Raw genomic sequence first — 23,342 nt, 5'->3', positions numbered from 1 at the left:
CCAGCGCTTCTGAAAGACCTGCTTTCTCTGCTGTGCCAAAAAGGCATTCATCTCTGCATTAACTGTCCTCAGCGAGAAAAGCCAGCTTCAGTCACGATTACTTTTGTTCCATTCTCTTTCCTCTCATCACCTGTCTGACTTCTATCACACTTCCTTTGTCCTCCCTCTGTTTGTCAAGTCAACTTCTGTAGTTTCCATGTGTTCCTGGACAAGCAGCAATTCTTTTGCTTTGCCGCTGTAGCATTTCTGGCACGTTCAGTGTATTAAGAAGTTTATTCTGATATAGGTAGTGATTAATAGTCACAACAATTCATGAACTGTTACTGGTCTATGTCAAATATCTTAGGGGCCTCTGTTTCATCCTTATTAATCACTACGTAGGCAATAAACATGGGTAATATGCAAGTCAGAGTGAAGGCAAGCAACGAGCTGTGACTTCTGCTTTTCACTGAATTCTCTTTAAGTGTTACCTCATCTTCCCATGCCACCCCCACACCCTTAATCTGTTCACATACTCCTTGCCTTCTTGGTCTGAATCTGAGCTCAGTGGGTCAGGGCCTCTTTATGCTGGTGCTTGTTGCTACCCCACTTAGCACAATGATCCGTATCTTGCCTCCTCCCAGAGTTCCTGAATGTGATGTTAATGCTTCACTATTTAGGAGGTAATAGCAACAAGGGTGGCCCAGGACGGAGAGGCACAGAGGCTTTAAGCTGATCTTATGTTGCCCAGAAGTGGTCTCTGATGCGATGAATGGAAAGGGGTGGGTGGGATGGGAGTCTTCAGTTCCCCCCACCTCAGCTGAGCTCTGCCCGTTTTGCGGCCATTTCCAAGGGTTTCGTTCCTCAGGACAGGCTGTCTGGCCCCTTTCACAAACACTCAGATCAGTTTCAGCACATGAAAAAAGAAAAGGTCTGGTTGCATGGAGCTGGGGGAGAGGCAGCATTGCATAGCTTCAGCAGAAAGCTAACCTTTCCTTCCACTGCTCTTCTGCTCTTCCCCCTCCTCCCACTGAGCCCTGCAGAGAGAGATTAGCAATCAAACTGTAAATCCCCAAGTACAGAAAGTAGTAAACCTCCCATCCCCTCCCCAAGAGGACATGTATGCTGACAACAGCCTCATTCAAGCTGACACCTGTTTCACTTTAAAACAGGCCCCTATAAATAGAGTGAATGTAACCCTAGGTGGCATTGCAAAATATTATGGAAAATGCGGCTTACAACCCTGTGAAGAAGGGGGAGTAGAGAGAGTGGGGGTGGGCAAGACACTATCTACCATAAAAACCTGGCAGCTTCATGCAAGGGCTGTTGCTTTTAATTTAAATGCTCATTTCTTATTCTATTTTCAGATCCTCTCTGGGATTTTAGGAATGTTGAGACGTGCTGGTTATAAAGCCCAAAGTACAAAATGGTCACGGATGGCTGGAATGAGGCATGTTCTAATGGAAACAAATCACTTGTCAGTAAGCAGCCTTCAAACTTTTGAACAAAAGCTCAAAAGGGTCAGGGAAAAGACATGTTTGTTGACTTAAAATGGCTGGATGCAGGTCGTCTGAAAGGCATAAGCTTCAATACTGTTGAGGTAACTCTTCAGTTCTATGTAAAATTGGGGTTTAAAATGAGGTTAAGTACTTTGATGGCAACCACAAATGGAATGAGCAACTTACATTAAATAGAAAGCTTATACAAGTATAAACTGAAGTGTGCATACTACTGAAATGTAAAGCACATACACCACTGCAAAACAGCTGCAGAATGAAGCTCAGCTGTGGAAGCTACATTTAGGTGTATAGATAGTGAATGTTTGTGAGGAAGACTATATCTACTGAAATTTAGAAGGGTGACCAGTATTCCTGTAATGTAAAAGTAGATGTCTGTTATTGGTATTTTAGTTAGTTAAAATAGTGTAGCTTAGCTTTATAGTGATTTGAAGATAAATCCAAATCCTGAGTCTGTTTATTCAACTTTCTGTAGGTTTCAACCCTAAATGAAATTCTGCAGTGCTATTGTTAAAATTTTTTATTTGCTCGCAAGACCCATAATGAGGTTCATGACCCCTGGACCAACTATAATGAGGGATCAGCCCTTCTTTTTCCTGTGTAATATTTTGTGTTGCTGTGTAAAATGAATAATGTTGCTCTATAATAACTTGTGTAAGGTGGATGAATTATAATCTTTGCAGAACTTCATGTTGAATCTCCTAATTCTATTGTAGCTTAGTTTCATAAGAAAACACGACTTATGCAATCTTTCTTTGTCATCAGTCTGTCTGCCAGTCCCCCTCACAAGCAGCTTCTGAGCTTGTTCAGTCTTCAGCTGGATTTGAAGAGGGTTTACAGATAATTACGTTTTGACTAGATTTGTGAAAACTGCTTTCTCTCTAGAGGAAGAGAGGCAGAGACAGTGCCTCTGTGGAGGGGAAGGCAGGTAAAGCATAGGTATCAGCTAAGCGGTCAGCATGGGTGTCTTTAGCATAGCACACACTGTTTTCCACATACAAAACATGCATGCATCAGGGATACAGTGGGGACTGAGGAAACAGGTTTGGGCAGAGGTGACTGGGGAAAAAAAGCTGATGGGACAAAGACGTGACCTCCGTAAGTAACCAGGTTTCATTTCAGTGTTCACAGAATAATTTCTTTTTCATATGGAAAACAGCAGCAGAAAAAAAGGGAATAACTATGTGTGGTAAAATGGTATGTGTGAGCTTCAAAGCGCAAGGCAGGCTTTTGGTGTTTCTGAGGTTTACTCTGCTAAGTAAACATTATCCTGCTTTAAAAGGGAAGAAACCGAGACACTTTCTTCACAGAGATTTGACTTGCTCAAAGGCACCAATGACTCAGCAGCAACCAGGTACAGCATACAGACATGTTTAGGTAGCTTAGAATCATAGAATCATTTAGGTTGGAAAAGACCCTTAAGATCATCAAGTACAACCATAAGCCTAGCAATGCCAAGTCCACCACTAAACCATTTCCCTAACCACCACATCTACACATCTTTTAAATACCTCCAGGGATGGTGACTCAACCACTTCCCTGGGCAGCCTGTTCCAGTGCTTGATAAACCTTTCAGTGAGGAAATTTTTCCTGATATCCAATCTAAACCTCCCCTGGTGCAACCTGAGGCTGTTTCCTCTTGTCCTTTCACTCGTTACTTGGGAAAAGGGACTGACACTCACCTTGCTGCAGCCTCCTTTCAGGTAGTTGTAGAGAGTGGTAAGATATCCCCTGAGCCTCCTTTTCTCCAGACTAAACAACCCCAGTTCCCTCAGCCGCTCCTCATAAGACTTGTTCTCTAGACCCTTCACCAGCTTCGTTGCCCTTCTCTGGACACGCTCCAGCACCTCAATGTCTTTCCTGTAGTGAGGGGCCCAAAACTGAACACAGAACTCGAGGTGCAGCCTCACCAGTGCTGAGTACAGGGGGACAATCACTTCCCTAGTCCCGCTGGCCAAGTGTGGCCAGCAGCTTACACAGCTTCCTTCTGTGTAAACCTTCACCCACCATGTGTCCTAGCCACCCCAAATATTCTCCATCCTCAAGGCCCTGGAGCTCATCAATGCTCCCCACTCCTGCCTTTTGGGTTGCTCTTTGGGTACTTTAAGTCTGCATCTGCTAGTAGTGCAAGAGGAAAGCATTGCCTGTTCAAGCCCAGCAATTTCTTAACATCCACAAAGGCTGTTTTATGTGTTGCCATGACAAGGAAAACAGCTTCCAAATGCCACTGGTTGTTTTGCTTCTGCCAGAAATGAGGCAGTGTTTCTGAAGGAGGATTGTGAAGCAGCGAGGTAGCCTGCAGAGAGCTCCATGCAGTGCGGCCAAGAGTGGTCCTGGTACTGGAGTTAGCCTGTTTGAAGTTAACTTGGGTTTGTCCATAGTATCCTGCCCTGCTCACCTGTCTTAGATTTGGCCGCTGCTAGTCACTGCTGTTTCATACTGCTCTTTTTTCCTGACCTGTCCATCACCTGAAGGACTGTTGGAGACTATGGAGAGGAGTAATCCTGGGAGGCACTCCATGTCTTCTCTTCAGATGCCACACTGCCTGGCTGGAAGCTTACTGGCAGTTCGGGCTTCTCAGCGTTGTTGAGGATGGGTTTCGAAACACCTTGTATTTGGATTGGGAATGGCATTGCCTTTACAGTACTGAGCATGGCTTCAGTCCTGCTGCACCACTGAAGCGCTGTGTTGAGGCCAGGTGCTCTATTGTAGACTAATCTGGGTGCTGGAGTAGAGGAGGGCGTGGAGGGAGTAAGGATTTCTCCCAGTACAATGATTAGTTTGTATACAGGAGTGCAGCAGCACTGAGAAAGTGCTGAAGGCGGGGGGGTGGAGCGGGTCAGGCATACCACTGCAAAGTGCTGCTGCATCTTCAGTAAGACAAGCTGATTTCTCTTTGCCCAAATGAGCATCAGATGGGGAAAAACACTTTTAGAAAACTTAAGCCTTGATAGTACATTTATTTCTGGGACAGAATTATGCCTGCTGCTCATGTGACTTGAATGTAACAGGCTTGCGCGTGCACACACACACAGAGCTTTTGATTTTTATCACATGGCTGCCAAAAATAACATTGAAACATCTAAGTTAAGCATGCCCTTATAACACAATGGCACTTCATTACTGTTCAGGGCAGCTCAAGTTTCCTTCTGAGCATATCACCAGCAGGCAATAATGGAGGAGTATAGAGGGCAAGTAAAAGGAACAGTGCAACCTCTTGGCATTTTATCCTAAATGTCAGGCATGGCCAGTGTCCCTTGGTGAGTTCCCCAGTGTATGGATTTAGCATCTTCAGTAATTGTCTCTCACCGTGTTGAATTTAACATAAATATGGTAGTATAAATTGGCTGCTTCTGGAGTTTTTCCCAAATTACAGCAGTTGGTCTTATGAATAATTTCTCTCTAATCAGCTGAGTCTCTCTTTCCTCTGTAACTCTTCTTCTAATCTTATTTTCATAACTTGCTACTTCTCTGACTTTCAATTAACACTTCATCTACGTTCTTTACTTAGACACAGTAGGTGTAGCCTTTTGAAATTCTTCCCTAATGTGATTTTAGTGCCGTCACTTCAGTTAGGGGCATGGCAATGACTAACCTCTGCTCTGTTGCTATGTTGCATAATGACTTTTCAGAAGTTCTGGATTAATGCAGGTCACTTGGTAATTTGGGGCCACATGGCAATATGATGCCTGGAAAAAATCCATTTGTAATCTGAAAGATTTTATGGAACTGTTGGATAACTTGAGGAACATTAGCTAGAATTCTGTAGAGTGAGGATGGGTAAAAAAACCCTGATAAGTATCACTTAAAAAAAAAGAGTTTTATTTCTTAAGTACTCTTCTCACAATACAACATCCTAGTAGCTCCAGGTAAGAGCAGATGTTGCAAACAAACACTTCTGCTCTGGAGTCCTGTTTCTGGAGTCCTTTCACTTACCAACGCTCATCCTGCGTGTTGGCACAGCACACCCTCTGCTCTGAGTTTCCTTGCTAAATGTGCCAGGTGTGGTACTGCCATAGAAAATCTTGCTGTGCCCTTTCCTCCATTCTGACCTGTTCTAGCCTGTATGCCATCTGGCAGCTGTCAAGAGGTAAACAAAGTAAGCAGAAAGAGTAAATCCCATGGTCTTCTTAGCAAGTAGTTTCTTAGGAAGTTGATGGAGGAAAACACAGCAGCTAGTATCTATAAATTGTGAGTGTTCTTTCTGTCTAGAATATAAGGTTTTTTCCACCCTGATGACAAGATTATTATTTTTTTCTTTAGTTCATTATATAATAAGAATTAAAGATGAGATCATGATAGCAAGACCACAGCAGTTATCAAGGAGTGTCCTGGAGCACTGAGTAGCTGGCATGGTAGAGAGGGTTATTATGAAATTGTTTTTAAAAATAATTCTGGAATCCTGCCCCTCTTTCTGCTTATTTTAAGGTTCATATGCAATGTGTTGAATGTCTATGTCCTGAATTATGCTGCTAGTGGATCCTCCCAGCTGGTCTGTCCAGTAACTGTTGACTAGTATGATCATGTTTCCGTGTTAAACTTTAAAAATAATTTAATGATAGCTATGTTTAGTGACATCATTTTAGCACCCATATGACTTAACTCTCCCTTACACTTTGCCTGAGACCGTACAACAGCTGCGTTGTACCCATATACGTTCCATCACACAGACAAATTTTTAGAAAGAGGGAATTACACTGTCACAGATCACTGCATCTTCCTCAGCTGCATAGGCTCTAGTTTCACTAGAGATGCTTGAGCTTTCTTTAGTCTTCATAAGTCTTTGGAAAAAAAAGTTAAGTTTCCTAAAGCAAAGGCTGCAATGTTTCCTTTTAATAGCATTATTCCTTTCAGGATGAAAAACATGAATTTGGAGTCAGAAGATTTCTTAAAATGGTGTATTGCCTTTATTATTGCTTAAGTGATACAGGGCAATATTAATAAGTTTATTCTATTAATGAAGAATAGTGTTATTGAAATAATAGTTTAAAGATATTGATTTTCCCATTAGAAATCTTTTGCACAAAGAACCTCTATTGTTTAGGGACAATTATTTCTGGAAAACCTCCTATCACCTGTCTTCCCTACCTAGCTGCTCTGCTATTTTCATGCAGCTGTGATTGGGTATCGGTTTGCATGTTAGCAGTTCTGTTTATAGTAAGATAAAATGCACCATAGTTACTGGCCAAAGTTTACTCTTAGCTACATTGCTGACAATTCAGGGTAAGTTGGCTAGTATCATTGACAGATGCAGAGCTGTGAACAGAATTTGTTTGCCTTTTTCTATTGATCAGGGATTTCTTTTTCTTCATTTAAGAATACATTATTTTCATTCCCATATGTACTGAAATAGTGTTTCTCATGGCCAACATCAGGCTATTTTTCCATCAAGTAAGAAAAGCTCTTGCTGCAGATAATGGCGTAATCTCCTGATGTGGGCGGAAGGGCAATCTGTAAAAAATGAATATTAAGTGTGATGTCTCATGTGTATCTCTAACTGTCATGTAATAAAAAGCCCCTCCGCTATGCCTTATGTTTGTATTTCACAGGACAGCTAGTTTAGAGGATTCTGTCAAAAGTTTTGCACTATCTTTACCATGGGAGAGATGGGGGAACTACTTTGCCCCACTCCAGCTCCAGTTCAGGTACAAAGCTGTCATATTTTAGTCTTCAAGTCTGTGTAGCAAAGATGTCTGAGCAAAGACCACTCAGGGCCATGCATGGATTTAGCCATCCCTGGTGTCTCTCCTTTGGAAGTCCAGGTTGCAGACTCATCCTGTAGGTAAACCTGGCTGTGCTGTCAGTTTCACCCCGGAGAGGGTGATTTTCTTAATCTAATTTACATGACAGGCATATGTCAAAATCTGTCCTGAGGTCTCCAGTGGCAGGTGACAAAGCTGAGGTATGAACAAAGAGAAGAGGTGATAACACAACCTGTGTAATCAGTTATCAGATCCTCAGAGCTGTGGTCTTTGTCCTCCGAGGGAGGAGCAGCCGCCGGGCTGCTAGGAGGTCTGTGTGGTCTGCCACAGCTGGCTGCTGGCTACTGTTCGCATCTGGTTATAAAATTCATTCTGGTTAATAATAAATTCAGTTAAAAACTAGCTAAATAAAACAGCCTGACATGGCTTGTCAGACACAGTATTGTGTCGGGAAGCCAAAAGATGCTTTTGCTCCCAGTTTTCTCAGTCTTGTTTTGTAACAGTAGGCAGACTGCCTGCACCTCCACTCAAAACAAATCTATTGTCAGTCCTGCTTGTTAGACAGACATTCAGAAGAGGCTGGTTTTCAGGATGTGCTTGTGTGGTGTCCAGAGAGGCCTTGGCTGAGACGGGAACCTCTAACGCTGTATGAGCATCTGTGCTAGATATCACTATTACAGCACAAAATGAAGTCCTTGGGTGACGAGTCCCTAGCTGTCTCTCTAACCTGCAGTAGGTTTGGGAGGCAGCTCAGTAAAACCAGTTTTCGTAGAAGAAATCAGATCTCCAGGGAGGAGAGAGTGAAATGAGACGGACAAGAAGACTGACACTTTTGCCTGAGTTAAGAGGATAAAACTCAGTAAGAGGTTTGGGGTGTGGAGTAGAGCCTGCTTTGAGCCATGCAAAGGCATGATGGTTGCAGCTGACGTAACAGGAGACAGCAAATCAGCAAAGTGGCTCAAGTAAGCATCCAGATTTTTTACCTGTCCTCTATGGCCATGGCAGGTCAAAGCACAGTTATCCAGGCTGAGCTTGCAGAGCTGAGGGATTGTCATGCATGGGGCCTTTGCACTCTGCCCAAGTTGTGACTGACCATGAATGCAGAAGTGATTTCCCCTCCTCCTGGAACTGAACGCTCCCTGCCTTGATCCCAAGCCCCATGGGAGAAAATTGGAAAGCAGATAATTAATCAGTTTCACTTCTTCTTTACTCAGTTGTAACTGTGAAGTAACTCAGCTGAAACTGGAGTTGGAAGATTGCAAAGCTGGTGTTAGTGAGAAGAAAATGAGGCCAATATGTTTTTCAGTCCAAGCAAGAAGAAAAGCCAGGCAACTTCATGAGGGCATTTGCTCAATCTCTTGTAAAAATTTAAAGAAGCGTCAAGAGAAGACTGCAGAATATGTTTTAATAATGTTAACACTTTATTTTATTTCCTAGCTACCTTGTTCTGTTCTTGGCCCTCCACTAGAAGTAAAACATTGCGAACTGACGGAGTCCAGAAAGCAGCCATGAAAATCATTAGTGGAACACTGTCATTTGGTTTGCGAGGAAAGTGCTTGTGGCTGACTGGTAGAAAGTGCTGTGAAAGAGCCAGTTAGCATTATGGATGGAAGTGAAATAGAGATTAACAAGATTAAGATTATTTAATTGCCAGACAATACAAAAGCCAAGATATGTCATATAACAGAAGGTACAGTGCAGAGGTGAAGATTTAGTTGCATTTATTAATCTTTTCTCTAATGCAATCACCTAAGTACATACCATGAAATGTAAAGGCAATGCTTCCAAAAGGGCAGAAGAAAGAGTATTTCTAATGCACTGCATAATGATGATAGAGAGCATCACAGTTAGCATAAAGGACTTTAAAAAAACCAGATGAGACATGTGTCCAAACAGACTGAAGTAGACACTTGAGTTCCATAAAGCAAATGGGCACTGCAGGCATTTACCTTTGTTTGTGAATTTTGGCCCCCTGAGGGCTGATCCTAAATGGGCGATTTCGCTTAAGTTATTCCACTTACTGACCTGATTTGCCTGTGCAATTGTAGCTACCTTGCCAGCTGGCTGAGCTGCAATTCTAGGTAGGGAATGCTCAGAGCAGTAACTCTTAAAAATGTGGCAGTGCGTGTAAAAATGAAGGGACAGAGCTTCCATAGCTATGCTAACCAAGCAAGCATTGTTTCATAGTTTTAGCTGATCACCTGCTGACCTCCTCCTTCATATTTGAAGACAGGTCACTTCATGAAATAGGATACTAGGGATTGTGCACGTATCCAAAAGCAACATGAATCTATTGCAGATTGGTTTTGCTGTTTCAGAAAGCATGGTCACATACGCAGTCTTGAAAGAAGGTGGGAGCGAAGCCAACATAGAATTAACCACACTGAATAACTTGCACATTTTCAATGAAGTCTTTCATGTATTCTCTGCTTTTCAAAAGTGAACAAGGGCCAAAACCAGCCACATCACTTGGACTTGCTGTAATGAACTCCTGCTTCTCTGCAGTCTGAATCTAAGCCACTATCCTACACATACCACATCATAAGAAACCACTAACCCTACCCATGAGACCAGCACATTCATGTCTCTACAATATGTTCGTTACACTCATATTAATAAATGAATATAATATTACAATGGCTGTGCCATTAAACAACACCTGTTCAATACAATGGAAACAAGGCACTCCATGATTAAATATATTATCTTCTTGACAAAGAATGGCACAACTGTTTGGCTAGAGCTGTGAAGCAAATGGTGTATTTACATATGAAAAGGAATTTGTGTACATTTGATGAATGAGAGAATAATTGCTATATATGGCAAGGAAAAGAGATGTAAAATATTTCATATACTCATTACTGCTATTGCAAGTAAGGGGAAAAGGCCTTGATATAGCTGTGAAGGTACCTTTCTTGACCACTGCAGCTAGGCAAAGCATATACAGGCTGCTGGCAGCATTGCAAGAATAAGTTTTAATATTAGAAATCTTAGCTGGAAACGTCTGTTATGATGTGTTCATCATGCTCTGGGAGCACATGTAAAATGTTTTTGTCCACTTGAGTTTCAAGGGTCTCAAATGTGGGTCATCCACCATTGCACCTGGATGTCTGATCCAGATTTTAATAAATTCCTGACAGGGATCATTTTTTCCTTTTTATTCAGTGAACATTTTTCTTTTCTCTTGGTTTCATTCACATTACTCTCACCATACCTTTCTAAACCACTCACAGTTACGGGTCTTGGCCCTAGCTGGGCAATCCCGGCCCAAACTTCTGCGGAAGCAGGGGAAGAAAAGTTAAACGGGGTGAAGCACACCAAGGTGGGCTCTATACCTTCAGCAACAAGTTCCAGAATAGAAAAGAAGATAGGATCAGAGGGTTATGGACAAGACACTATGTAAAGGCAAGGGAACATGATAGTTTTCTACTTCAGTCAGCTTTGTTACACACACTTGCATGCACATACACAAACCATGAAGGAGAGCCTTTTCATTGCAAAATTCCCCTGAAATTGCTGCCCTCAGCAGTTATCTGGAGCTGAAAACTAGACCCAACAGTAGAGATGGTGTCCTTCCTGCAATCCAAATCTTACTGCCCCAGTAGGTGGAGGAAGATGGCAGCTTTGGTGCGATACAGTCACTGAAAGGGTGAGAAGTAGCAGGTGAAGAGAAGGATCCTGGATGGGTCGGGAAGCACAGTAGGTTCTTGATTTAGGAATATCCATGTGTAGAGGTGTTGATCTGATTTGCAGAAATGCTAAATCCTCACAGCAGAAACTGATGGCAGTGAGAACTATATTCAGCAAATACAGAGTGCTATCAAGTACTGAGAACTGTAGTTGGCATCTCAAACTGCCCCCCCCAAATTAGCTTAGAGTGTGGACAAATTCGACTTTATTCTTGCTGAAACACGGCTTCTTGTGCATCTAAAAATGGTGATAATGATATCTCACTTTCAGTAAATGTATTCAGGTTTATTTAAAGAAAAAAACAACCAAACAGAACTCAATGGGAATATATTACGATATAAAAGCCAGATAAAAGCCCAAGAAAAAGAAAATTCTCTTTTTCTTGTAGGGTTTGAAAGGCATGCAGGAAATGCCACCTGAGATCCCATGCTGAATGAGTAGGATAAACATAAGTATCGAGTAACTGCCCATTCACTGGAATAAGGCAAGGTTCCAGTAGAAGAATGTCTGACCAGGTTTTACATTATGTACCCGACTGTGGGTGTGGGACGTGTAACTGGACGTGGACACAGGAATTGAGCTTGGGGAGCATGGTGGGGGCTCAAGTAAGAGGCAGTGGAAAACCTTAGTCCTGCTGCTTAATTTGCTCACGTTCAAGGGCTTCATTTTGTGAGTCTTATTATCCTTTTCACAGTTTTCTTCTCCAGTGCAGATCATGAGTATGGAAAACAATGACAGCACTTTCTGAGAGACAGCTGGCGTGGCTGATTCCTCAGAGCACATGACCACAAACCAAACCTCGTACTGTCAGCCTACGTAAATCTTCGCTATGGCTTGCTTAGATTAGTGACCCATCAAAATGTGGTGGTGTATAATAACCATTTCTTCTATAAACACTTTTCCTATCTTGTAGCTGATTTTTGTATCTGGTGTACTGCACACTGCATAAGTAACAAGCTCCTCCTTGTTCATAAGCATACCCAAGAAACAGTGATTGCCTGGTGAAGATTTTTAGGCTAGCAAGCAGGGATCTCTGTAATGAGATCTTGCACAACATTTGTTCACTCTTAGAAGATCAGAACATTCCTTGCCAAACCCTCAACCTTTAAGTGGAAATAGGACACATTGCCCTTCCAAGAAGACATGGATAGGATGGTACAACTCTTCTGACATAGACAAGGAGGCCTAAAAGAAACAGGTCCTCTCATCTGAGAAGACAAGTAACTGCAGTTTTCCTCTTCTTACTGACTCTTGTCAGTAGGTTTGTGCATTTGTGTTTTGGAACATAATGCATAGCAACCATGTGTGGGCAAGCAAGATGATCTACAACTACTAGTGCTTTCGTACCTGCTGAATAGGACTAGAGCTCATAAAAATGTTATTTGATCTGTTTCCAATTATTCCTGACTTTATTTAGTAACAAAGTATGATTTATCAAAGCAACAACAATAACTATCATATTTACAAACACAGCATTTTATCAAAACTAGAAACTGTAGATATGCTAAACCAATGTCCTAAATATGTGGAGAAAGAGGAAAGATTATTTCCCTTCCCCCTTTTAATCACTAACTGGAATAAAAGGAGAAATGACTGCACTGAATTTTTTTTTTTTATGATTTTTTTTTTTTGGTGTTTCATTTCTTTCCCTATTTAACTTTTCAAGGATATTGACATTTGATAAAGCTGGTAGCAGCACAAAAGAGAAAGGCAGATATTCTTCCTTCTTTAGATTATCTCCAAATTCTGATCATCACACAACTTGTTGTATCAAATGACCATAAGAAAAACGAGGGAAAAAGAAAGAAATTTCTGAAACTAAAAATTTTGCAAAAAAAAAAGGCAGAAAAAAAGTAAGTCTTCAAATTGTCAAGTGATAAATTGGCCAATTGGATTTTTTAAAAGTGCCTCAGATCAGTTCTTGAACAATTGAGATTTAGTGTGTGGTCATTGATTATGGAATGTTGCATTGTGTTGAGATTAGTATCAGACTCAGTATAATATGTATACTAAACTCCCACTCTCCTTTGTGAGTGTTTGTCATCATCAAGAATAAGCATAGCTGTAAAGAAGGAAATATTCAGCAATAGGTTTAACTTTAAATCAGACCCACTGCCAGAAAAAGTGACCACGATAATACATTTCTCCTGCAAATGTTATTCTTCTTTTCTGTTCTGAGTTAAATGAACTTTGTGGACCTGATGAAAATATGTGGCCTTACTCCATTAAAAAGAGTTCATGTATTTTGTTTAACAATAGAAGGTGATGTGTTTATTTCCTTAGATCGATGTAGAGATGAAATGTCACAAAGTAAGCAAACTCTTGTTATGTTCTGGCATATTTGGCCAGTTTTGCCTTGAGCACACAGTAATTAGTAGATGATGAGGTAACTCTGTTAGTAAACAAATGAACAGAAAGGATGTTAATGCTAGGATGAGCCAAGGAGGGCAGCTAGAGGGCAGAAAAGGCACTTTTCTCCCACTTCTTGTTAGGCCAGTCAAAACTGAAATCCCAAGATTTACATGGTGTAATATCAGATATGCTCAATGCATAGGAAAAAAGCATGGTCATAGCACAGTAAGACAGCAGATGTTATGACAGACAGCCTTCAGCTGAGGTTGTCAGAAATTTATGTGGCATCAAAGCATCCCCATCTCACCAGATGTCCTACTCCATGAGCCAGATAGGCACCTACAAGCTGGCTCCCTGGCTGGCTTTTTCTCTAAGGCCCTGAGCAAAAGAGAAAGCTGATTAGCTTGAGATCCAAGCAGACTGCAGTACTAAGCACCACTGATAAATTAAACTCATTTACATTCTGCTCATAAAGATTCTTCCTTGAAAAGAAAAAGTTTCAGATGTGTTGTCTACTCCAGATGTATTACATACTCTCCCCTCTGCCCCAGTTTAGGTTTTTAATTGAAAAAGAGGTACATAGCTGGAAAAAGCTAGAGCTGGACTTTGAACCACAGCGCATAATGCTGCTTTCTGAAGTAATAAAGACTGGGCACACCAAATTTGGAGCGGAAACGCACAGGGAGTTTCCACCCCTTACAAAACTTACCCAGCAACAGCCCACATACTAGGCTGGCACAAGGGAGCAGAGAGCATGACTGCTCTAGAGTGGCATACACATGTCCATCATTTGTAGAAAGTGATGTGTCTTATGTGACATTGTCACGTACTATATTTTTCAGTCTTTCTCCCCCATCAGTTTTTTACTTGAAAAGGCAGAAGACTGTTGACTTCATCTTTTGCACTGGGCAGATGTTCTTTCTTTCTTTTCCTCTCCTGTGTTTCTCAAGATTATTTAAATTAGATTTCAGTGATTTTAACAGACATGAGAGATGTCATATTGAAAACCCTGACAACAAAGTCCTGTGTTAGTTTCATTTACGCAGGTGATGACACAACAGTGTTGTACACAGCCTGCAGCCAGCAGATCTCGGTCATATTCTGAACAGGTCAAGGGCAGGTTCTATGCATGTGAAACTAATTTGGGGGTTTTGTCTATTTCCTTTTGAGCTCTCTTGTAAAGCTGCTAATGATGGCACCATTTGTATTATCCTGATATCATAAGCATGTCTTGGTAGGTCATATATTGTACTCTGTCTAGCAATCATAATGCCAGTTGCTAATGACCTAAGATAGCCTAGTGCACTAGCTAGTACCTTTAAAAGTATGTGTTAATTAGAGTAATTAGATAATTTCCCCAAAAGTAGCAACAAATAAAATCATAAATACATAAAAATTTCTATAGCCCCACATGTACTTATGCACGGATATGTACTTTTGTATTCATACAGTTCCTAGTGATGCGGTGATTCTTCCAGTGGACACAGCAGTGGGATAATTGCATAGAGATTAATTTTCAGTTCCAGTAAGTGAGAATCTCTCTCTCTACGTATGGTAAGTAAACAGCTTTGCAAGATTTTTATCCACGTTTTTTAAAAATCGTCTCTTAGGTTTTACAACATAGGAATTAAAAATCTTGAGTATTTTAATGTCAGTTTAAAAAGGGCTAGGAAAGCTGCAAATAGTGTGTGCAGTAAATCTGTGCCATGGCAGAAACAATCAGAAGAGTAAAGAGTAATGATTAAACATTTAATCAGAAGCATTATACTTGGTTGTGTTCTCATTGTAGCTGCAGGAAAAGATGCTGTAACAGATCTTTAAATAGAAAACCTGAGGCTAAATTCTACTTCATCCATCAAAAGCAGCTGCTAGGAGATGACCTAATTTTAGTGGCTTATCAATTCCTTAGTGCTTGTTGGTTGATGTAACTTTGATCCTCTGATGCTAGATGACTTTTGTGCTGAATATAGCTAGAATTTAATGTGAATCTTTTGGATGGCTGCCCAGCCAAGCTGCATAATCCAAACAAAGAGAGCGAGCAGTACATGATTCAAGCTACTCACGTGTACAATAATACAAATATATGTATCCTGATTCCTTTGGGCAATCAGCTCCATGTCACCAAGCACATATTTCAAATACAATGTCCTTGTGGGTTTTTTTGGTGTGTTTTTCTTTTTCCAAACAATGCTTTGCTTTTCATTGGAAAAACAACACAAGATGCAGTGAGACTCAGCTGTTGCCAAGAAATAATGATAGAGTCAATAATTGCAGGACGTTTTTAATGAATGTTTTCCAAGCAAATCATTGCCATTTCAAAGGCTGTTATTTCTATTTATGTAGAGATTAGCTTACACGTTATCAAGGAGAGGGAATGGTTCTATGTTTTTTTATCATTAGGTTTTGTGGCATTTTTAAGGGATGGGGTTTTTTTAATACTAGAAAATGTCTTTGTCTATCTTACTCTTTATCTGGACTGTAACTTGTTTTCCTTTTCCTTCCTCTCTTTCTCTTTTTGGCTCTTCACTAAAACCATCTGTGACACACATGCAAGTTGCTGGGTGTGTGAGCAATGCTTCACACATATTTACTTGCCCTACTTGGCATTATTTGCTAGTCATTAAAGATTGTGCAGGCGTTTTTCTTGTCCTTTTTTTTTAATTCTCTTAGCAAGCTAAGGTAAGAATAAGAGAGTGGTCAGGCTGTTGTACAGCTTTTTTTTTTTTTTCCTTCCTGGGAGAGCCTGTGTCTAGGGTTTAGACTGGGGAGGATTTAGACTGGGAGGATTAGACTGGAAGGATTTCTGGGTTTTCTTCCTGGCACTGACAATCATGCATTGTGTGAGCTTGGGCCAGTCACTTTAGGGCCTGTTTTTCACACTCCAGTTGAAATAAATGGGAACTGCATGTGCTCAGCACCTCTGCAAACCAGGTCATTTATCTCTCCTCCTTTCATTTATGCACTGATAAATATAACAATCTTCACCTTTATGTATGCAGGCTGGGTAGAAGGATACAAATATGGGCAGTTAAACATGTAAATCCCTCATTTTGATGCACAACCATCCATTTCATACAACCAGGGATTTCTGTATTTGTGAGCCTTGGGTTCTTTTTGGAAAAGTGGGCCATAAATAACAAAATCTATACAGACTTGTCAAGGAGGCACAGCTGAAATCAATATGTTTGCATAGCTTCATTTCTATAGTTTCACTTCTGTTAGAAATACTATTATCTATAAGAATAATTTTAGCCTACTTTATTACTGGATTAAACCATGTTGTCAACATGGAGATGCCTTGGGCTTTACATGCTAATTGTAGGTTATTACAAGACCCAATGCTAGCTGCTTGACACACTTTTGGATTTTTAGGTGGGCTTAATTATCCTTTTGTGATACATGTATTTCTTCAGTGACAGTAAGCGTGTCCAAAGTGGCTAGCCTGCAACTCACGATTGCCTCAGTGAAATGCCTATACTGAAGCATTTCACTATGCCCTATGGACATATAGAAAGGGCCAAACGTGGTACAAAAAGCAGGAGAAAGAAAATGTTTGTAATAAGCAGTCAGATTGACATCTATTTTTACTCTGCCTACCTCTGCTCAAAAAAAGCCCCAGTAATAAGAACAAATTTCTTCAATAGAAATAAGGGCGATCATTTAAATGCTACTGGTTTTGATATAACAATGTCAGTGGCTCATGGCTCGTGGCTCCTGTGTCCTGCTTGTGTAGGAGCTTGCTGGAAGTCAGAAGCACTGAGGGTCTTTCTTGCAGTCACAAGATACTGTCCACTAGCTTCATTGCTGTTCTGCTGCTTTAAAATGATCAAGTTTTGGTGAACATCCCAGTTAAAAAGAAAAAAAAATATTTTTCAGTAGTTTTGTTGTGGAAGAATTTAAATGCTTATGTTTTGCCCACAGTCTCACAAAAAGACCAGAGCATAACAAGGACATCCTACCTGGGGCTTCAAACCTGGATCCTGCTTCCTGGGACAATTGGTCCTGTCTACGCCCCCTTCTTTGCCACTTTCCCTAGAACTCCACAATGTCCGCTTTCTCATGGGACAGACAAGCTCATCACACAACTGAAATGCAGAGGGATGTCCATACATCCTAGAGGAAGCTTTTATTCCCAAGACCTTGCACTTTCACGTGTCTCCAGTGCATGCATCAGTCATGGGCTGGGGAAGTGCTTGCCTTTTCCTTGCATGAGGCACACACCTCTAGTGATGGCATGGAAGGATTGTCAGCATGTGTACAACCCTTGGCTGAGTTTCAGGCTACAGGAATTGCCCCAGCCAGAAGATCAGTCATTCCAGTGGCAGAACAAAGAGCTGAACCCACAGCTCTTGTGCTTTTGCCCCAGCCTTCCTGGTGTGCCAGTCAGCTTCCTAAATTGAACCTGATAATTACAGTGTTGTGTCTAACCATGAGCTTACCAAGAGTTTTCAGTGAAACTGGACCAGCTTAAACATTTATGACCCAATTTTGTTCCCACTGGACTGGACAGATTATTATCTTCAATGGAAATAATCTTAGATGTTCTATAAGTGTCGGAGAACAAACAAACAGCTGCTGCCTCTAGAAAGGAGCGATGTATTTTGAGAATGGGGCTGGCAGCCAGGCATTTCAGACTCCTCATGCTGGCCCTGGGCAGATCCTGTATTCTTGCTGCCTCACAGTCCCTGTGCAGCACAGGCAGAATTGTTTTGCCTTCCTTCATTGTGAGTGTGTGTGAAGATTAAATAAATCACCTGAAAATTATGAGCATTGAAGTTATTATTATTTCGTACAATCATCAGGAGCCTCTTGCTTCTAGTCAGTCCCCTGCTTCTGATGTTTCAGTTAAAAATTCATACCGGTAGGATGGTTTTTGCTGCGTTTATGGCTCTGCACTTCGTTGAGGGTTTTGTGATCCTTGTTACCGATGAAGAAAGCTCCTACCTTCCATGATATTCTAAAGATTAATTTCATACTTCATGGTAGTGAGTCAATATTGCAAAATGCCAGGCTTTACTACTGTCAAGATTGTGTTAAGTGGTTAGGGCTAATAGCGAAAGTGCCCTGCTTGCAGGGTGAGCTGCTAAGCATCATCATCAACTGGCCCAGTTGCCTGGTTTACAAAGGAAGCCAGCTGAGGCAAGGATGGGCTGGGAACCCAGATGCATCTCATTGACCTGGATGTGACAGCTGTACTCTTCCACCTGTACTTAACCCACATTCTGGATATCTCTGGATGTGGGTTAACCTAGTTGTTGAATATCCTTGTGTGTTTTTCGCCCCACTTGTTATGTTTGTGAATGCAATGTAAATGAGGCTACAGTGCTGTAAAGTATGATATCACCTGCATGAAAACAGGCTTTTAAATCCAGCAATGCATAACATAGTTACAAGAGCAGATGCAATCAAACATGTGAAATGACCCTGAAATGTTTTTGGAGGCCTACTTTTTCTTCCAGCATCCTTGAACTTTTACTTTTTAGCAGTGTGAAAACTAGTTTAGACATGGATTACTTGTTATAGAGACATTAGCACTGAGTATTGCTAAATGATCACAAAAAAGCAGCTAGCAATTTGAAAGCACTCAAGTTCTGAAATATTTATTTAATGGAACCAATATACTAACTAATATTTGCTACAGGTCAAGTGAAAAAATGTGGATACAAAATCAAACATAATAAAATACATACCAAATTCTACCCTGCTTTCTGATTTTTATGCTTATTTGCGCATTATCCATGAAGTGCCATGTATAAAAGCTCATCTTCATAAACACTTGTGCTTTGCGCCAAATTACGTGCCACTGCAGTTACTCTGGATTGACAGTGCTAAAACTGAAAACTGAATTTTCCCTGTCCAAAATACTACTATTTGTTCCTGCAGTCAGACATTTGTGCATGGAAGAACAGCACAAAATGCATGTTTTGCCTTTCAATAAGTGAAGAGAGAATTTAGGGTATTTTTTTTGGCACTTTCTGAGGAAAAGATCTTGTGTATGTGTAATTAAAGTACCAAACATTGATCACAAGTGCACAGTCCCTTTGCTAGTAGTCCATAAAGATCCACCTGTCTAACTAGACTTTTGGAAAATACTTTGAGTTAAAAAAGTGTTCGTTAGTCAAGAAAGAGACTCCAAAAAATACCTTATCTTGACATGCATCAACATGTAAGACCTATGGTGCTGGAAATACAGTGTTGGTGATTATCTTACTTCATTGAAACTTTAGAAGCAAAGTAGTTCATAGCTTTTGCTGTAAATAGTGTAACAGCCACCATCAGCACTATTTTGGGGCAAAAGCCTGGAAGCCCATGGTCCTTCTTGGAGCAGTAGAGTAAAATCAATGAAGGGCAACTGTAACCAGCAAGTGCCAACAGAGCTCTGGAGGTACCTAAGCAAGGCTGCGAGACCTCTGGGCAGGCACGTCAAAGTTTTGCCTCAGTACGTTAGTGGAAACAGCTCTGTATGACTTTTCCATGGTCACATGCGATAACCGTGGGTGAGCAGGGAATGAACCCAGGTCATGTGCATCCTTGGCAAGGACATCAGGTGATGCACTGTCTTTCTTACCTTAGATCAGAAACATCAGAAAGATGTTAAAACATCAGAAAGATGTTTTAACTCACAAAATAAACTGGCATTGAAGAATCAGTGAGTCTGCTACAGCCAGTGTGAATCAGGCAACTGTGAATTTCTTTGCTGTTTTGGTGATTTGTTGTGTAAAAAAAATAAAAATTAACAGTGCTGCAGTTATGGAGGTTGTAACAGTTAGTTACCAAGTCTAGGTTTTCAAAAGTAATTTCATTAGTTTATTTTATATTTTTATTTTCTTACAGCTTGAAAAAAATCAGGAATAAGACTTGTGTTATTTGAGAATGCCCAGTGTCTTTTTTGGAAGGAAGACCCAGGCTGTGCTACATTGCCATTAATGGAAATGAGAGTTAAGAGCCTAGTCCTTTTGCAGCAGGGGAGATTAGAGCATATTGTGAATATGATTTCAGTATATGTACTAAGTTCCCCAAGGGTATCTCATCAACAGCAACTTCAAAAGTTACTTTTATGCCACTTCCACTCAGCTGACAAGAACACTTGACATTTTGAGAAGGTTTAGAATAGAAAACATTAGCAGTTCGTGTTGATCATGTAACTCATTGGCAAAAACACTACTGTTTAAATATCATGTTCAGTCATCGCTGGATTGCAATCTAATGAGCGTAAAAGATGAGTACTTCTCAAAAGAGACTTGTTTTGTAACTTCTATGGTTACAAACTTGCAAAATGAAAAAAAATGGACATTTACTTGCCCCCAAATATCATTTTCAAGGACAATGTCCTTTTGTGCATTGGAAGGGCACTCCAAACAGCTGTAAATAAATAGTCATGATTCTGTACTTTCTGCTTGGTGAAATCTCAATAGGAAATTTTCATTGTTATGAACAGGATCTTGCTCATGTCATAGTTACCAAGTATGTTCTAGCTTGTCTTTGAACACGTCCAGCCTTATGGATGTATTTAGCCATTATCAAGGAGTAGCGTTCCAGGTAATCCTGAAGTAAAAGGAAATGTAATGTCCTCTTTCCTCCAACTGAAATAATCACTGCTTGACTTTTCCTCTAATTGAACCAACCAGCTTTTAGAATTCACTTTGGCATGGATCAAGGAGTGGGATTGCTGATGTCTTTAACTTGCTTGTTTATTTAACATCCCAGTACATAATCAGTTGAATAAAAATGACCTTCCCCTAAATATATCTGAGTGGCTATACTATATTATACTAATGACAGCAACATGCAGAAAGCCAAAACAAGCGTTTTGCCAGTATCAACAGAAATGATGAAAACACAGTGTGCAGCAATGTACGAATTATTGCTGCCAGCTTGCAGTTCCCAAGTTAACTCTTGATGAAGTTATAAATTGTGACACTGAATACTGTTTCTGTCTTGAGTCACACTGTGGGCCAATTCCTGCTGTCATAAATTGAGACTAAAACTATTACAATTAGATTGTTCTATTTCTGTCCAACTAAAATCAGAATTTTCCTTCCAAAAATCAAATAATGACAGTGTGAGATGGAAAAAGGCATACATGATGATTTCTGTTGCATGGTTTCAACCAATTCAGGTACAGACGTGGAAGGTAACTCAGTGACTCAGTCTGGGAGTTAACCTATGCAAAGATGTGTGGTTCAGAGCTTTCTTTGCGAACAAGGAAGTAAAAGAAATCTAATTTCAAGCTCCATTGGAAATTGAGGGGAAGCAAACAATATCTGAGAGATAGAAAGCAAGGAAGGGATAGGATAAAAATTCATGAGAGATATAAGGGGTGGGGGAGGAATGGGACTGCTTATCTGAATTCTCCCTAAATGTCTTCAGAGACTTCGTTCCAGACCATCCTAGTTTTAGGTTTTTAAAAACAAATCCTCCCTCTTAATTTAAATAGGGGTATGCTAGAATTAGAAGCACTTACCCAAACCACCCAGGCTTTAACTTTCAGGGTTCAGAAAAAAATGGGACCTGGAACTGAAACAGCTTTGGTTTGGCTTTTGCAAAACCCAACCCACCTTTTTTTTTTTTCAGCATAGCTAGGCTAAAGCCTCAATCAGAGAACTAGCAGTGAATGTGTAAAACCAGCACATGCTAAAAAGAACAACTGCAAATCAGCTACCTCACTCTGTGCAGTGCTGACTTACGGGATACTGGAAAGATAGTAGAAATGTTTCCACCCAGGAGTAGCTGTGGAAGGAAGCAGGATCGTTTTGGGAGCGTGGAGCTGTATTGATGTAACATCAAGACTGTCTCCCCAGACTTCCACTGACGTTACATCCCAAATCTATCTGTGCTAGATAGCTTGCGTCTTGGCTGAGAATAGCTGAAAGTCTGAAACGTTTTCAAGTATAGTATGTGTACCCTGTTTCACTTCATTGCTTTGCTTCATTACTGTGGTAATCTCCTTCACTGTGAGTGTTTACAGAAAGCTTGTTCTCCAGGTTAGAAAACAAGAATTGCTTTCATTGTTGGGCTTCTTCCAAGCTCCATCCTTAATTATAAACATATTTTCATCAATTTTTTTTCCCAACCTTTTGTTTGGAAACGTCACTATTTAAAGACCTGGGTAACATCACAGTTTGCCAAAGGCCATATTGTCCAAGGGGAAGAATATCCACGATGAAATGCTTATCTTCTTTTTCCCCTTGTGCAATAGTGCCTCATTACTGTTGTTATTCACAAAAGGGAGGATTTTTCTATTATCAGCGTATCTCCTGTACTGCACTTTCAACATTTAATGGCCGTTAAAAGAAATAAATTTTAAACATGTTTTGCTACAGCTGAGTTTGAATTAACTCCCCCTCAACCTCTAAAATCTTGGGGACTTTTTTAACGGTAATTTGCCAGGACTTTTTTTAAAGTTTCCGGAGCAGAGCAAGCTTAGTAATTCTAATCATAATGTAAGCATTTTCAAATGAGATTATTCCTTCTGAAAATACGACCACTAACAAGCAAATTATGTGGAAAAAATTAAAAATATCTCAGAAAAATTCCAGGCAATCTTAGTGCATTTGTCATGAGATAAATCTCCATTTTATGAGCATTCCACTGATACTTTCCACTTCTTTTCATCTTCTTTTCTGTAATGTTTTGTTAGAGAATAGTCACAAACTATTTTGCCTTTTCCAGGTAGAATATGGAAGGGTTGTTGCATGTATCCCTGGAGTGTCTTGCTCAGAGTTTTTACTGGAGAGAATAGAAGTCACATGTACTTCAAATACTTTCCTGCACAGGGTCAGCTGGATGCTCTGGGACATGTTTTGAAATAAAACTGTAGCATAAAATTGTAAAGCCTAATGATGACTTCCTCACCATGGAAAACTTCTGTACAGAATGATGATGTGTACAGAACAGTGATTCAAATATTAGTGTAATTTCCTGTAATAGAGAGCCAAATTTTAGGACACTGCATAGAAGACAAACATCTTCTGCTGACTCACCCTTATCTTTCTCCATCTTCATATATTACAATATCTCTGGTCAGTATCAGCCTTGTGTTGATGCTGCTGCTGACACATCTGTCCTGTTTTGGACATGTGTTATGGAAGGCCCAATTAAG

The 23,342-nt window shown here is 40.5% G+C and overlaps 1 protein-coding gene across 18 annotated transcripts in view; it reads left to right on the top strand.

The window, feature by feature from the left end:
- Positions 1 to 23,342, top strand: part of AUH (AU RNA binding methylglutaconyl-CoA hydratase) — a 202,068-nt gene that overhangs the window by 144,747 nt on the left and 33,979 nt on the right. For 8 of the 18 annotated variants that reach the window (XM_075021065.1, XM_075021064.1, XM_075021075.1 and 5 more), the window contains 2 exons: positions 1,347 to 1,579; positions 14,692 to 14,794. In XM_075021065.1, the coding sequence (XP_074877166.1) occupies positions 1,347 to 1,529 (183 nt within the window). In that variant the 3' untranslated portion in view covers positions 1,530 to 1,579; positions 14,692 to 14,794. Of the gene's footprint in view, positions 1 to 1,346; positions 1,580 to 14,691; positions 14,795 to 17,161; positions 18,940 to 23,342 lie in introns of those variants that run through there. The other 10 variants (XM_075021073.1, XM_075021072.1, XM_075021076.1 and 7 more) reach the window with 7 other exon arrangements.

This window comes from Buteo buteo, chromosome Z (genome assembly GCF_964188355.1).
Source record: "Buteo buteo chromosome Z, bButBut1.hap1.1, whole genome shotgun sequence".
Taxonomy (NCBI): Eukaryota; Metazoa; Chordata; class Aves; order Accipitriformes; family Accipitridae; genus Buteo; species Buteo buteo.
This window is presented reverse-complemented; position numbering and strand designations above follow the sequence as displayed.